The sequence below is a fragment of the Phyllostomus hastatus genome, unplaced genomic scaffold (genome assembly GCF_019186645.2).
Source record: "Phyllostomus hastatus isolate PE091 unplaced genomic scaffold, TTU_PhHast_1.1 phas_contig_40, whole genome shotgun sequence".
Lineage (NCBI taxonomy): Eukaryota > Metazoa > Chordata > Mammalia > Chiroptera > Phyllostomidae > Phyllostomus > Phyllostomus hastatus.
Window position 1 is genome coordinate 37,230,732 of NW_025333872.1, and position 18,064 is coordinate 37,248,795.

General features: G+C 34.4%; 1 protein-coding gene across 2 annotated transcripts in view; it reads right to left on the reverse strand.

Moving 5' to 3' along the window:
- The window catches only part of ME1 (malic enzyme 1), a 170,534-nt gene that overhangs the window by 16,774 nt on the left and 135,696 nt on the right, over positions 1–18,064 (reverse strand). For both annotated transcript variants that reach the window (XM_045843851.1, XM_045843852.1), the window contains 2 exons: positions 15,984–16,081; positions 14,131–14,244 (listed from right to left, as the gene is read on the reverse strand). In XM_045843851.1, the coding sequence (XP_045699807.1) occupies positions 14,131–14,244; positions 15,984–16,081 (212 nt within the window). The remainder of the gene's footprint in view (positions 1–14,130; positions 14,245–15,983; positions 16,082–18,064) is intronic.

An 18,064-nucleotide genomic window follows, 5' to 3' on the forward strand; every position in this document is an offset into this window, starting at 1 on the left:
TTATTTAACATTAAAAATCTTAATTCCACAGACATTTGTGAGAAACCACCATCAACAAATGGTAATACAAAATTGCATATAAATAAAGGTACTGCTTACTAAACATATTTTGTTTTAATAGAGTGTCTTAGAATATAGAATTGGCTTTAGTTGCAGCACTGCCAATTTATGTACCGTTGATTAAGAATGGAACTTGATGCCACGAAGATAAAATAGTTTGGTTTTCTGAATAAGTATTATATCTGTATATGTTTATTTGTAATGTTTTGATAATGAATGTGCCATGTGTTGTCTAGAAAACATCTAATTACAATATCCTAGTTGTGAATTTTTAAGATTTTGATTATATAATAAATCCCTGCCTAGCTTTATATAATACTTTATGACTTATAAGTTGTTTTCACATATTTTATTTGCTTCCCTTATAATTTTGAAAAATAAAAAAAGTATAATTAGAGTCATTTTGCAAGGGAAACAGAGGCTTTGAGATGTTAAGCTACCTGCCCAAGGCAGGTGATGGAATTCAGATTTTCCAATAATACAGCTCTGGAGGAAAAGCCTTACCAATAGTATTGAACAGACTGTTCTCGAATTGCTAATCCTATAGACAGTACAATTTAAAAAGATTACAATTTTATTTGTTTTTAAAAGTAATACATATGAATTATAAAAAATTTGAACATGAACTTCTTGCACTTATTTAATTTGTAAAAAAAGGATAATAAAAATTTTGACCTCATCAGGTAGTTTGTGGATTAAATTTACATAATAATTCTAAAGCACTTGAGAGTGTGCCTGATTTTTAACAAGAGTTCAATGTTAGTTGTAATTAAAATTAGTGTGAATACCAAGCAAATCATAATTCCAGCTTTAGTAATTTGGGTGCATTTTCTTGTATTCAAAGGAAAAGTGCCATTTCTCTACCACCATTTTCTATTGTGAGCGTGACGTTTATGCAAACAACCTCCTAAGAAAAGAATTCACCATTAGTCATTTCTAGGATCCAAAACGTTATCTCACCATTTCCTTCTTGTACAACAAAATATACTACATCTGAGACATTATGAAAAATAATCTTATTTAACACTAATTCAAAAAGATTCATAAGACATGGAAGCAACCTAAGAATCCACTGATGGACTAATGGACAAAAAAGATATGGTGTACTCAGCCATAAAAAAGAGGAATACTCGCCATTTGCGACATGTATAAACTTTGAGGATATTATGCTAAATGAAATAAATTGTAAAGAAAAACATAAATACTGTATGATTTCACTTATATGTGGGATCTAAAAAAATACCCCTTAATTCATAGATACAGATGACAGATTGGCATTTGCCAAAGGTGGGCAGTGGAGAATGGGTAAAATGGGCAAAGGGGATCAAAAATACAAGCTTCCAATTATAAAATAAATAAGTCCCGGGGATATAATGTGTAGAATGGTGACTACAGTTAATAATATTGTATTGCACATTTGAAAGTTGCTAAAAAAATAGATATTAACAAAAGTTCTCATCATAAAAAATTTTGTAACTACACCATTACCACAGTTATTGTGGTGATCATTTTACAATATATACAAATATTGAACCATTTTGTTGTATACCTGAAACTAATATGTCACATGTCGATTATATCTGTTTTTAAAAGTCTTATTTAATTCATTCAGGATTAAATCTAAAACTTACTGTTTCATATTTACTTCAGCAGAGAACATTCTAGTTTCTAGTAATACTAAGTCGAATATTGTTAGTCCATACTCTTTTTTTTAAAGATTTTATCCATTTTTAGAGAGAAGGGAAAGGAGGGAGAAAAAGAGGGAGAGAAACTTTAATGTGACAGAGAAACATCAATTGGCTGCCTCTCACAATATGCGCCAACTGGGGACTGAACCTACAACTCGGGCACTAGCCCCGATCACAAATCGAACCAGCAACCTTCAGCTTTGCCAGATGACACCCAATCAACTGAGCCACACTGATCAGGGCTGTTTGTCCATATTCTTATTCATCATTCCTATTACAAGAAATTTAGTCAAAAGAATAATCTATATTTAGTTTCCACTTTCATCAGGAAGCATAACTTGTTCCATAAAACCTATCTTTTATCATAGCCTTTTTAGAATTAGTGACGCATCTAATAATAAATAGTTATGTAAAACTGGACTGATTTTGTGAGTAAACACTAAATATTAGCAAATAGTTCTTTTGTATTTATAAGATTTTTAAAAAATTTCCTTGAAATAATATTTTAAAAATAAGACAGTAATGAATCATGCAATTCTAACTTGCAATATGGGCGGTGCCCATCCTTTCCTCTCTTAGCTTCACAGCTGAGAAATTTATTTCATTTACATATCTCAATCACAGAGATTAAGTCAGCATCAGCCTAGCGTGTGTCTAGGCTTAATGATAATGTATTAGTCACAAATGAGAAAACAGAAGTGTTAGGGTTACCACAGAATTTCGCCCAAACCTTTTGAAAATTCAGACTTTGATTTAGGCTCCAATTCCTCATCCCTTTCCTGTGTCAATGTTCTTTGCCACGTAACTTCACAGTTCCTTTCACAAAAGGCACAGCATACTCCCTACCACTCTGTCTTTGGATGTAAACATGCGGCTTGCTTCGGTCAATAAAATGTGAGCTGAATTTAAACTAAGCCACTTCCAACCTTAGGCCTTAAGAGGACTGGTGGTTCTGCTTGCTCTCTTGTGCCTTCGCCATTCCTTTAGAACTGTGTGACCTGACTTGCTTGCTGGTCCACGGAGGACAGCAGCCTTGTCAAGCAGACCCAGACCTAACCTGAGCTTAGAGCCCAGCAGCCAACATCCTCAGAGCTACCCCACCTGACCCCACAGAAGTGTGGGAAATAAATAATTATTGTTGTATGTCACTGAGATTTTGTGGTTTTGATAACATGACAATATCTAACAGATACAGGGGATAATTTTAATTTTGATTATATATCCGCCATTTACTTAATGTTGTTCCTATCTGTTGTTTTGAAAGTTAAGAGGTCCCTTTCCCTAAAATAATTTGAAGAAAAGGATGTTTTTACAATCCATCTGCTACTTCAATGCCCTTATTACTGCTTAGCTGCTTGGTAAGAAATAATCCTACATTTTAAGAAAGAAGAGAGAAAGTCTAATCATGGGTAGGTAGAAATGTAAATTTGGAACCATTAGACAGTTACAGTATTTAATTAAATTATTTCTGAATTATTTCTGGAAGTAGTATAAGTGAAAATGTATGACTATTTTCATTCTCACAACAATGACATTTCCAAGACAGGTACTAAATAAAGTTGTGGCTTAGACATAAAATATTTCTTGGAAATAACTTTCAGCTTCCAGCATTTTAAACTAAACATAATAGTTTTCCCCAGAAATAGAGTCAATTGCATGTGTAAATGCAGAAAACTAGACTAACATCTATCTGAGACTCTACATGGCAAATGCTATAGAACTATAAATTGCTTCTAGCATGACTTCCTATACACCTGGGTGTAAAGGGCTACACTATAGTCCCCAGACTCTCTTACAGCTAGGGTTTCTGCTTTAAACACAGCAGTCACCAAGCTCATGTAAACCTTCACAGGACCCTGAGGGAGAAATGTGCATCATGAAGTAGTGGTTCTTCTGAAGCTTGTGGTAGTTATGTTCATTTCTTTGTCTTAAGATGGATGTGGAAGTGTTTAGCAGTCCATCACAAACAGGTAGGTGCTCAGTAATGGTCATGGAAGTTACATATTGGGCAGCTTCCCTGTTTATGGTTGAGATGCTGAATCTCAAGAGAAGCAACACCAGCTCCCTTGCTAATGCAGATCTGCACTGTAAGAACTATTCCTCAAAGTTAAGCCCTGTGCTTACTTCTTCAAAGGTTCAGAGATGTTTTTACAGACAAGAGAACTTGTGCAAGGTGTGCTCTAATGGAGAAAAGGGAACTCAAGATAACTATTCATCTATCTAAACTGCCTTTAGTCCAATGCAATGTTATATGATCTTGAGGGCTGCCGAGAAAATGCATATGTCAGAGAAGACTGAATGAATCACAAGGTTTGCCTATTGGTCTTTGTGGATTATGGTCTGAATATGTCATGTTACTTTTATGTCCAAATAGTGAAATCTTTTTTCATGTTATGGCAGAGGATTCTAATTGTCCATCAGTATTCACTCTCTACTTTTTCAAAAAATGTTTATTGTGATAAAAACACTTAACATGAAATTTATTCTCTTAAATTTTTAAGTGTACAACTCTTTTCCCCTTTATTTTCCCTCATTCTTTCCTTTTTAATAAGATTTCCCAGTTTTAGCCAACCACATGGCTACCCAAGTAGAAACTTTCTTAGCCTCCTTGCAGCCTACAGTGCAACTTCTCTGATGATGTACCTTTAAAAAGGAAGGAGGCACAATCCCCAAATTCATGCCCCACACTCTCTCCCCAGCTAGCCCGGGGACAGTGAGAACTAGAAAGCTTCTTTGTATCCAGAGATGGGTCATGGTCTCTGGTCTGCCTACTTCCACTGTTAGATGACAAATAAATTTACCTTGTTTAAGTCACCATGGTTTTGGGCCTTCTTGTATAACAGTCTAACTAAAATTTAACTAATATGTACATTTAGGCTAGTAGCCTCTTCACCTTAAATATCACAAAATACCACAAACACAATCAGGAGGAGACTTCGCCAAAACAATCCCTTACCTTCCAGGAAGGTCAGCAACCAAACCATTAACACCAAGTGAAAGTGTCTACACAATTTTTAAAGATGTGTAGTACTGTACATTCTAGCATTTTTATACCTTTAAAATATTTTTTAAATTTTTAACAAATTTAATACAATTTATTTTTGTTCAACTTTGTAGCACTACCCTTAAACAATCTTTTGTATAACTGAAAACAGATACTTAATAACACTGACCCCTTTCCCCAGTGAGGAACTCAATGCTTTTAATCTGTTCTAACTAGACCCGCCTTTCTTCCAATAATCAGTGAGGTGACTTGACCCTGAACTCTCAGGTGTTCTTGTCACTGTATTTCATCAAAGGAACAACCAATGTTTAAAATGGTCAAGGAATTACCATACTTTCTAGATCTTGCTTTCAGTATTATATTAATGTATTTTAGTATAATGTTTTCTTTTTTAATAATCATAAAATATTATAATTAATCTTTACTTTGAAATAGGAAGCAGAAAGCCCACTGAAAGGATTGTAAGAGAAAAGAACATTTATAAGATTTTTCAAGAATATTAACAAAATAGGAATAGGAAATACAAACATGTTGTAAGAGGAAAATATGCCACTGATTGTTTACTTTAAGAGCTGCTTGGGCTCACCAAACAATAAGGTTCCACACAGTCCATGGTAAAGAGCATGGCTGAAGTGGAAGAATGAAGAGCTTGCAGCAAAGTCCTGCTGAAGGCAGAGCATCTGAATGGTCCCTGCCTGAGAAAACAGCCAGTTCTTGATGACTGACTGCTGAAAACACATGACCAAGAAAACAGTACATCCAAACTACTTCTGGTATACATTGGGTTGGCCAAAGGGTTTTCCTTGAAAATAAGACACATTTTCACCAGTAACTATTGATTTGGATATTCTGAGTATGTTAGCTATCACCCGCATGGTATAATGTTGATTGTTCTCAATTAAAGTTTTGATTTGATCACTATCACTTTCAACAGGTTTATCCAACCTACTGTAGATTATCTTCCAGCAAGAAATCTCCAGCATGAAACTTTACAAACCACTTTTTACACATTCTATCAGTCACAGCACCATCTCCATACACTGCACAAATCTTTTTGTGTGTGTTTCAGTTGAGTTTTTTACCTTTCTTGAAATAATAAAGCATAATATGCTGAAAATGTTGTGTATTTCTTTCCCTCTCCAATATTAAAATGGCTACACAAAAACTCACCAATTTTGATGTTTTTTTTAATGCACACTGATATGACAGCTAACAATACAATCTAACAAAATTGTTTTGTATGAAGTTAAAGACAACAAGTGCTACTAGAGCCATCGGAAAGAGCCAAACAAACTTTTTGGCCAACCCAATACTTCAAAATAAACATGTACATGACTCCATGAGATGGAAATTATTCATTTTCAGTAGATTACCAAGACAAGAAGTAGCCTCCCCATGAGATATTAAAACTAGCATAAAAGTCTTAGCCCTGACAAGGGTGGCTCAGTTGGGTGGGCATCGTTCTAACAATGTAAAAGGTTGCCAGTTCAATCTCTTGTCAGGGCACATGCCTGGGTTAAAGGTTCTGTCCCTGGTCAAGGCATGTGTGAGAGGTAACTAATCAGTATTTCTCAAATCGATGTTTCTCTCCCTCTGTTTCCCCCTTACCCTGCTGCCAAAAGTAAAAGTCTTAGAATTGATTTTGTAAGCAACTGAAATAACCAAATTACACCGGGTAAAATATGAATTGTAGTGTTGCAAGTACTGTCGTACTTGTAAGTAGCATGTAAGTACGAGATGAGAGTCTAGTCTGTTTAGATTGAATGTAGACCTACAAATTCATAATGTGAAATTAATTTAAAATATGTTGGGCCCTGGCTGGCGTAACTCAGTGCATTGAGTGTGGGCACTAACCAAAGTGTCGCAGGTTCGATTCCCAGTCAGGGCACATGCCTGGGTTGCAGGCCACAGCCCCCAGCAACCACACATTGATGTTTCTCTCTCTCTCTCTCTCTTTCTCCCTCTCTTCCCTCTCTAAAAATAAGGAAATAAAATCTTTAAAAATAAAATAAATAAAATAATAAAATAAAATAAAATATGTAGAATAATTGGAAAGTGAGAAAAACATAATCCCCATTTTTTGATTCAATGATTGAAATTTTACTGAATGCAGTGTCTTGGGTTATTTAAAAAGCAAAATTTAAAAATCCTAAATGAACCAGTTAACACTTAAATAACTCTTTGAGCTGTGAGAGTCCACTTACATGCAATTTTTTTCAATAAATATCTGTAATTTTTAATCTATAGTTGGGAGTCCATGGATGCATTGTTCTAGTCATTTTAGATAACAGAGTTGAGCATCTGTGTATTTTGGTATCTATGGGGGTCCTGAAACTAATCCCCGGGGGTATCAGGAAATAGCAAATTTTGGAGCAAGTCAAAAAGTTATATGTGGATTTCCAACTGCATGAGGATCAGCACCCCTAACCCCTGAGTTGTTCAAGAGTCAAGTGTATTTTACAATGTTGTCTTCCTAACTATTCATTATTGCCAATATATCATTAGTTTGTAGTAAGTTGTGTTAGCTAAAGAGATGAATAACAAACTAAAAGCAGCTCTGGCTGGTGTGGCTCAGTGGATTGAGCACCGGACTGTGAAGCAGAGGGTCGCTGGTTGGATTCCCAATCGGGGCACATGCCTGGGTTGTAGGCCAGGTTCCCCAATGCAGGGAACATGAGAGGCAACCACACATTGAGAATGCATTCTCTTCCTCTCTTTCTCCTTCCTTTCCCCTCTGTCTAAAAATAAATAAATAAATAAATAAATAAATAAATAAATAAATAAATAATCTAAAAAAAAAACTAAAAGCAGAATGCATTGTAATAAATTTAACAGAAATTAAATGTGTTATTTCTAAAAACTTTTAGTGATATTCAGAGAAGTAAAGAAAATCTCTCCACTTAGACACGTGGTATACACAAATGTTGGAAATAGAATTTGGGACTAAGACACAGGATATCTTCTATGCACTCACGATGTTAAGCAATTCCTTTGATGCTTTCATAGAAAATGGTTTGGATTGGTGATGATGCCACTGCTGATAAAAATGAGCCCGATCTGTCCTTCCAAAGCTAACTGACCACCAGACTCACTCACCTAAGGAAAAATAGATTCCTAAGTCCTGTTTCCAGACATCCTAATTCAATTACAGGATGAAGCCTCGAAATGTGTTTAATTATTTTATTTATTGATCTTTTAAGAGAGAGAGGAAGGAAGGAGACAAAAGAGAGAAACACTGAACTTTGCTGTTCCACTTATTTATGCATTCATTAACTGATTCTTGTATGTGCCCTGACAAGGGATTGAATCCTCAACCTTGGTGTATTGGGATGATGTTCTAACCAACTGAGCTACCAAGCCAGGGCTGTGTTTACTATTTTTAAACTTCCCAAGTGATTAAAACAATTAGTCAGTTCTGAGAATCACTGCACTAAAGGATTTATCAGATTTCTACCAGATAGATTTTTAAAAAGTGGCAATATGTTTTAAAGTATAAAATGATGAGTTCTAAAGAAGGAAAGCTACGGAATAATGTCAAGTGACAATTACAGACTTCTAGTACTACTTTTTTTGTTGACCACCTGAGGTATAATGAAAAATATTTAATGTCAGTTAAACCCCTGGGTTTTCTTGGAATGAGAAGCAAATCATAGAGAAGATAGATACACTGTCTGAAAAGAAAAGCTGTATGCTGTTACCATGAGTATCTTCCTTTCTTAATCATAGTAACAGTGCTGGCAGCTCCCACCCAGCTTAGCCAGAGCTTGGACTGAAGACATGCCTCTGGTGAGAAACATTACACAGCCTCACCCCCACAGGCTTGATTACTGGCGGTGACTGATGAATGCTGAGAGAACACTGAAAGGCGGCCAGGAATCACGAAATAGTAATACTAGCATTACTGAAGGGCTTTACTTGCCAAAAGCAGAAGAATCAAAAGACAAAATAAAGGTCTCCAAAGTATTTTCTATACCATTTTCAAAGATGATGTGCTGGTCTGGTTTAGATTTTAAAAAGTATTAGAATGTGACTGTTTATGGAACTGGTAATATTAAGGCAACAGCCTCTATCTACCTTTGGACTTCTGCTTTATGTACCGGTGGTTATTTTTCTCCTTTTTTCAAAATCTAATTTGGAATCCACATTTTTTATGCTGCTCACTTCAGTTGAATACAGATACAGATTTATTCTGCCTTCATTCCTCCTTTCCAGGACTCTTACGTTTCAGCTCTTTGCCATCTCTTGGCAAAGCGCTGTGGGCACTTATTTCAGAAATCCCAAATTCTACAGGCTTTCTTTTTTTCTAAGAGTCTGTAATGACACCAAATACATATAGATAGCTGGAAATTTCCTTTGAATGTTATCATTTCTTTTATCTCCTCCCTTATTTTATGCTGATTCTTGGTACAGCAGAAAAGAAGATACAACATAATGAATCATTACTTTTATCAAAAGCATGTAACATTCTCATAAGGGTGGGGAGGATAAGCGGCAGACTGTCAAGATTTTGGTAAGCATTCCATGACCCGGGATAGGTATAAAACATTAATTCTAGATTGCCACTGATAAATATGTATCCCTCCTACACACACAAACACAGAAATCGCCCATAAGTGCCTTCCTTGAACCCACGTCTGCTCAGACAACTGCCCCCAGGTCACTGACCCATGCTTGTTGTCATGCCGTAGTTCACTGGAGTCGAACCTACGCAGCCCTTCTCGGGATCTGTGCACAGTGTCTGAAACACTTCACTACAACACTGGCAATGAAGGTATGTGAGCTTGTTAAAGACCTCAGATCTGTGTTTCATCATCTCAGGACAGATTTTAAAAAGATAAATAATGTGACAAAAGTATTTTCCATGCTAGAGCATAACTAGGGTACAGAATTGTCATGATTTAAGATAATAGGTTGTTAATGCCATCAATGTTTAATTCTGTACTGTTAAAAATCAATATCCATAATTTTCTGGCTGTCTAAAAGGCTCATGTACATAATCTTCTGTCTCTGCTCTTTTTAATACATATGTATATATTGATCATAGTTTATATGAAATAGAAAAGAAAGAGAAAAAAATCAAGCCAGATACTTTTCACCAAGCTTCCAAGTTTCTTAGGAGTTAGATTTTTTTAAACCACAGTGTATGAAATGTATTAACCATCATTCAAGGTGGTGATAGCATCACTGGCTGAAATGCTGATGATATCCTACAGGAAAGGAAAACTTTTCCTATACATGGAATTTCAAGTCCTAGACCTAAAAAAAACCTCCTGGGAAAGAAATAACTGCACTGTCAAAACTACTCCTACAATATATAAAATATCTTAATTCATTCTCTCTTTCTACAGGAACCAAATATTTAACCATAAAGCAAAAAATTAATTAATTAATTAAATCAATTCAAAACAGAATTATTTAGAAGAGAATAAAACTAAAATCAAAACAAAATTCTACAGTCTTATTCTGGGTAGGATGAAGTCAATCCTTCATGATACCTACTAATACCCTCTTTTTTTATTTTGACTTTTCTGTCTTAGCATTGATGGGTTCATTAGCGAAAGCAAGGATGTTTTTCCTTACAGAATACATTGAGTCTGGGTTGGTTTGTTTTGTGGCTTCTTGTCCTCTCTGAAAACGTTCCAAGTTATCATTGTGAAATGCAAATATTAGTCATGCTAACCATCTTCCTTTTTTCATCCCTTCTTTACTGTATTTATCCTCTACTTTTTATTTTGGAAGGTTTTCTATTAAACTAAATACCAGCTTGTTAATATTTAATATTAGCTGGCTAAATAGATATTGTTATAAAATACTAACTGATAATATTATCAGTGACCTTATAATCAATTTCAATCAACTTTATTGATAGTGATGAATTATTTAAAACACTGATATTTATTGCATAAACTCATTCCACTGCACATGTGGACATTCGGTAAATGATGGAAAATCATATATATATGATGTTAAAAATAAAGCAGAAAGCCTGTTAGAATAATACTTATCTAGTCTGATGATATAACTCCATAAATGTATTAAGCTTACAGTTTATTTATTTATTTAGTTTTGGTTTTATCTCTTTAAAAAGTGAAGTAGTTTGACTAATCAGAATTTTATTTACAATTTTAAAAATATTTTTACATGTTATAAACAATAAAAATTGCAAGTTAATAAAATTACTAAAATGATTATTACTGGTTTTGAGGAAAGGTTGTAAAGTACTAAGGATAAAGGATGACAAACAAAAAATCATGTAAATTTGAAAGCGAGAGCATACTAATTTACTAGTTATTCTAAGATTTATTAGTTCTTCAATAAAAATCAACATAATTTTGATTTTTAAAAAACACTAAAGAAAAAGTGGTTAACTGAAGCTTCATTTGTTTCTTTTACATTAAATACTGCACTAGCTATTAAATATATAACAAGCTTTAAAATGTAACTTTATTTACCTTGGCAAGCAGAATATATGCAGTTCTTTATTTTGGCAAGTACAGGACATGAAGTAAGAGTGACTGATTATGTCTAGCAACAACTTCACAGTTATTCCAAGTATCATAATCTATGGAATTTGAATTCTCAGTTCAGTAGTCTTATGTTAAAATTTATATATTTTCATGAAGATTTCACATTTAAAAAGTCACTAAAAATCATAAAACCACAATCATAGACTTTCACTTTTCTTGGATTCTGGAGTAGACTACATGCCTAAGCACAGCACAATTTGCATACCCTTTTCCATGGCTCCAACTGTTTACAGGCTGATGATCCCCAAATCTCTATCTCCAGGAGCCCAGACCCTTAAGCTGTGCCTCAGTGTTTTATCCCCAAATGCCAAGGTTACACTGTCTGAGATCTTCACAGCCACCCTAAACTTGCTTATGTCCGAAACTGATCTCATTACCTTCCCCTTAACCTGGTTCATTCTTTGTTCCTTTTGTACATTAATGGCTGCCCACTTATCTAGACATCACAGGATCCTGCTAGACTCCTTTCTCTCCTCTATCCTACTCCTCCCTCCATACTTAATCGGTTACTAAGTATACTAATAACCCTATTTCTTAAATATCTACTGAATCAAACTTTTTCACTCACTCCCACCATCACTGCTTTATCTCACGCCCCAATTAATTTTTACCAGTATTATTGCAACAGCTTTGTTACGCATTTCCTTTCCTCATTTTCACCTCATTTTAATCCATTCTCCACAAATGCCATCAGAGTGATCAGAGGCAAACCTCCTCTGCATGTTTCCTCAGTTGCTCATTTTCAGGATTTAGAAGCACCTTTGCCATCTGTCACCTGCTTCCTTTCAAACCTAATCCCTAAATGTTTCTTATACCAAAATATTTTCTTTGTCAAATGTGGTTCTTCTGTCATGAAGTCCATTCATTGATTAACTCAACTATTAACAAAATATTTTCAGTATTATCAATTAAGCACTAGACACTATGTAGGGCTCTGAAGAGATGAAGACACACATGATCCCTAGCTTCAATCAAGATCTGAAAACTGAACTTGCCACTCCACTCCTCTTGATGCTGATACCTATGGACTGCAGAGAAACTCCTGATTCTTCCTTTCAAACTTGGCTGAGAAGACATCTTGTCTCAGAATCTTCCTCAGCATTCCTATTAACCTCTTCAGTGAAGCTGGGAGCAATACCTCTGTGCACCCCTGCCATCAAGGACATGTTTCTATAACATTTTCATGTAGAACTGTAACTCCTGACTTGAATTTTTCCCTAGTAGGCTGTGAGCCTCCTGAGATGAAGGCACTATTGTATCCTCAAAGTCTAATATAATGCCCGATCTGCAGGCAATTTCATTTTCTATTATTTCATGACTATAACATTTGTTACATAACCAGAGTATACAACTTTTTAGAGTTATACTGATTCTTCAAAGCAATAGAAATTTTTTAGCCAAGAAATTTAAAACTTTGGTTTTTTAGATATAAACAATTAAATTGCCACTTTATAAAATTAATACAATCATTTATTCTCAGAAGATATAAAAGTGATTTCTATCTTGTTTCACTGCATTATAGATGCTCACTTGCTACAAAAGTTATGATATACTTTTTCTTCATTCAAGGTAAAATTTGTCTATATTAATTTCAAGAAACAAACTTTTTTCTAACTTTGAAAGAATACAATTACTAGGTAGAATTTAGAATATACAGAAAGACAATAAAAATAATACTAGTTTAAATAAATATGTATTTGATATTTACTTCCTTCTTTTATATGTAACAATTTTTAAACAAAAGTTATACATAAGATCATGTTTCCCTTTTTTATTTAACATTATATTTTAAAACCTTTAATGTTATTTATAGTTCTTTAAAAATTATTTTAAGCCTCTATGTTATACTTACATGGTTACTCCAAAATTTAATTTAAAGTATGAAATATCACTATTATAAAGTATGATAAAATGTATCACTATGGTAAGCAAAGCTGTGATAACATCCTCATACATAAAACATTGTACACATTCTACCTCTACAAGACAGATTCTGAGAATGGAAATTATTGGATCGGAGGCATAAACTTTTCTTTTTATCCTTACGAGAGAACATTTTTTCATTGCTTTTAGAGAGAGATGAAGGGTGGGGGAGAGAGAGAGAGAGAGAGAAACCTCAGTATGAGGGAGAAACACCAACTGGTGGCCCCCTTCATGTCCACAGACCACGGATCATATGCACCTGGACCGATGATCAACCTCACTACCTTTCAGTCAGGGGACAATGCTCTAACCAACTGAGCCACCTTGGCCAGGGTAGAAAAAAAATTTTTTAATTATATTTTATTGTTGTTTATACAGTTGTCCCAATTCTTCCCTCTTTGCTCCCCTCCACTCAGCAACCCTCTCCCCACTCCTTTAGGCAACGCCCTCTCTTTTGTTCATGTCCATGGGTCATGAAGTTCTTTGGCAACTTCATTTCCTGTAGTTGCTCTTAACATCCCCCTGCCTATTCTGTAACTACCAATTTATACTTCTTAATCCCTTCACCTTTTCCCCTATCCCCCCAGATGCTCCTCCCCACTGGCTACTATCCCAGTGGTTTTCATATCTATGATTCAGTTCCTGTTCTGATTATTAAATTACCTCACTTGGACACTAACCTAATTCAAGTGGGCTAACAACTGGTACAGCCTAGTCACATCACCTCACAAAGTCTATAGCTGAGTCACATTTTTCTTCTTTGTTCAGAAGGGTAGCAGCATTCTTGGATGACATGGTCATTCACAGACAATGGTTACCCTTTGAACACAGTGTCAGGTGTGGGGGAGGTGAATACAGTAGTAGTCTTTGAGATGCTCATCCAGAACGGCATACTGAGTTTATTCTGGTTAAAATAAAAAATTCTTGCCTTAACTATCAATCCTTTTGAGTCAACCATCCATATCTTCTTTATGGCTTTCTCCTTTGGTAAACCTTCTTTTTCCATGGCCATAACAAGCAGGTTTGCAATCCCTAAGGCAGCCTGAGAAAAGGTCATGAAAACAAAAATTTTTTAAATTGTTCCACATAATATCTTAATAAGTTACATTTCACTCCATTCTGTCTTTGTTAATAAGGTACTCCAAAATGGCCCATTTTAATGACCTAAAGAGCTATTCATTTGTACTAGAAGCAAAGTATTTTTGTCACAATCGGTTTAAGCTAAATAACAATTATTTATTCTTCCTCTCACAACAGAACCACTATTAGGTGGCTTCCGATTTAGCCACAAATAAACCAATTATATCCTTGATTGTCAGTATCCTTAATCCTGCTAATACAACTAAGATTTGCTCCAACAAGAAAATACTGAATTTAAAACACTGATCTGGTCAGTCTTGTTACTGGACTGTGTAATGTTTACTGTTGAGTTAAAGATCCTCTAATTAAATTAGAAGGAAGCCTGGTATTTGGATGGGAACTTGACCAATTAGGCAATAAAATGAAACACATAAAATCTGTCTTCCCAAGCATTTATTTACTCTCTTACTTTGGAAAAAGAAACTGCTGTCAAATTTCTTGCAAGATTGAAGTAATGAATTTCTCTAGTATTTGATAAACTTAGTCATAGTCTGTGAAATTTCCAGAACCTTACCAGGGACAAAGGAATGACAGTTTTGAATCATCCAACCATAAATACTTCTGTCCTTCTGCCCTACTTATCAGGCATGGCCTGCACCACTGCACAAAATCCTTTGGAAATTCAGAGACGTTTACTAAAATTAAGTAAAGCATGTAACAATCCACAGAAATTTTAAAAACCCTCAAATTTTAATGAAATATTATTTAGCCTTGATTTTTATTTCAATGTGACAATGAATTTGTGATTTACATTCTGATTACTTTTACATCTGTATCTTGACATTTAAGTTCTAGGTTTCTGTATTTTGTTTTAAGAACAAGTAAAATCAAAACCAATACAATATATACAATTTCTACCAGTGTTATATATTTATTCATAATTGTATTTGTAAATATAAAGCTTCTTAAAATATATATAGCCACAGAGTTTTTCTCCATTTATTACATCCTATCATCCTAAACAGATTTTGACAGTTTTCCCACAAGAAGCTAAACTCAACTGACATTTTAATTTCTATTTTGGGGGTGAATTATTAGTATTAGAATCTAGTTTTCTTCTTTCAAATGAAAAATTTATAGAAAAAGAAAACAGCATAATTCTTGTTTTCCTGCCATCTCCTCCCAAATATATAAAATGTTTTGGTTCTTTTGTGTGTGAACAGTTGTAATGAACAATGAGTCTCTAATTCAAAATATTTTTCCTATAAACTTGAATATTATCATGTGTGTGAACACTGAACTGTGAGTCAAATTAAGAAAACTTTTGTGTGTGACACTGGACATTGTAAAAGTTAGCATCAAATATCATGGCTTAAATATTTCTTAAAGTCTGTTATATATAAGCATACATTGGAAACTTTTTGTTATTGCATGGCACCTTAAATATACATAATAAAAACATATGGCAACGTCTATAATCTTACCAATTTAAAACTGTGAAAAATATCTCTACACCTCGAAAGTCTCCTAAGAAAAATTAACATGGCTCAATTACTTAATTTGTGACTCTTTCAATAAAACCTATATTTGCAACATACTAAAAATCTGAGCAAATATCTCAAACTTCAAGTTAATGAATAATTAAAATGTATTCCATGCTCATTAGTTTAGGAGGACATAAGGGTTATGTAAGGCAGGTACCTCTCCAGCTCCTTGGAATAGTACCGTTTGATCAGACAGTTTGTTCTTGGTTATGCGAAGAGCTGCAAGGACACCTGCGACTGCAACAGATGCTGTTCCTAAAAGAAGTAACATTTGTCCTTGAGTAATCCTCACACAGATGCTGCCCATTTCTGAGCCTCAAGTCTTTACTTACACCTTGAAATCATTAAATAACAGGTTAACTGGTACAAAAAAAGGAACCTATGGCTGTCTGATCCCATCCTTGCAAATGAGGTGAAATTCTCAGGCTATTGACTTCGATATTTTCATATACTCTTGAAACTTTGCAAAAAGAAGATTCTGTGACTTAATTGGGTGATGCAATGAGTAAGAGCATGGGTTTGGATTTTGCTGTCAATTCCAGCTCAACCTGTTTACTACTTGAATTACTTTAAAATTTTATTTTGTACATCAGTTTCCCTATCTGCAAAATAGTTGTACTAAATGAGATAAGAGTACTAAATGCTATTAGATTCTTCTACCTAATTATTCTTGGGGCTCTGAGATCTATTACCAATCCCCTTACACAAAGTAGGCACACAGTAAGTGCTTGTTGATAGTAACATTGGTGGTAATGATATTTTGGGTAATTTGGCATTTAATGTTTTAACTTTCAATTTGAAAAATTAACAGTTAAAAGTAATTTAAAAATCTGATGTTGCAGCATTCTTTAATTGGCCTCTTACCTATGATAATCATTGGGGCATCCCAAAGGTGCTGGACAAAATTAATGTAAAATTTATTTAGGATAAAAGTTGAGTTTTCCTCTCGGTCATAGAAACTTCACCAGTTCTAATTTTATTACTTTGCCATATAAGCTTCCACAAATCACAGAGCAGTTCTTTTGCTTTGAACATAATTACATAGTTCAACTTCTTTATGGTTCATGTCTGAAATAAAATCTTGCAGTTTCTTGCAGTACTTTCCAGCTGTGTCTACATTTGACTCTTCTAAAGTGACAGTCTACCTACAATGACTCCTAGATCACTCAGCCGGGTAATAAAACCTAGTTAAACTTTAAATACACATTCAGTTAAATTACAACCACCCCATAGATTGGAATAGGCCTGACGAATGGCACGACGACGAAGTGTTACGCATGTCAAACACCAAAAACAGTATATTTGCTCTTTTCAATCTTTTGGTTATTAGTTTCTTTCTTATAGAATTTTGTAGTCATAAGTAAGGTCACAATAAGTTATAATTACTGAAAACCTGTATGTTTGCATGTTTTTTAGTCAAACTCATGTTGCAAATGCAAGCATTTGCTTGCAATTTTGAGTCACCATTGCAATAAATTATGAACTACAGTAAGTCATACTTTGTGCAAAAGCTGCTCTTCTATAGATTATTTAAAATCAAAGTCTGTTTAAATATATGGCTGATCTTTGTAGGGAAGATACCAGGGCAATATTAGAATGGTATTTGTCTCATAAATCTATAAATATTCACTACAATTGTTAAATACATGAAAAAAAGAATTTTAACTAGAGACATACAGGTATCTAGTCACTAGTATTTATTTACAAATAGTATCTCAAGCCATCTCTATTTTGGACTTTTTTGAAGTAACTTGGCCAGAAGTTTGGATTTGAGGGACTCTAAGTTCCCTTCCAACTCTGAGACTCTACCAGCACCACAAGATTGACCCACTGAAGAGTCAAAGTTGGAGTATCATCAGCAATCTCTGCTTGTATTACTGTTCTGACTTTAAATAGAACTGTGCATACAAGAATAGACAATAAAATATTCTGAAAGCTCCTATCTACATATGGAAACTGATTTTTATATGTCTATTATAAATGCTAGACCATTTATAATAGACCATATAATAGACCATAGCCAATGACTATGCTAGATCATTCTGTATTATAGCTCAAAATGTTTTAAGTTCACACATATCCCAGTTAAGACAAAATAAGCCTCTGTCTACACTGGATATCAGAGCCTTATATTTAAATGTATAGTCTATAATATTTTCTGAGGATATAATCAAACACCTAAACGTAAGTACCTTCATAGGGGTGAAGCAAGGGGAAAAAGGCGGAACAACTGTAATC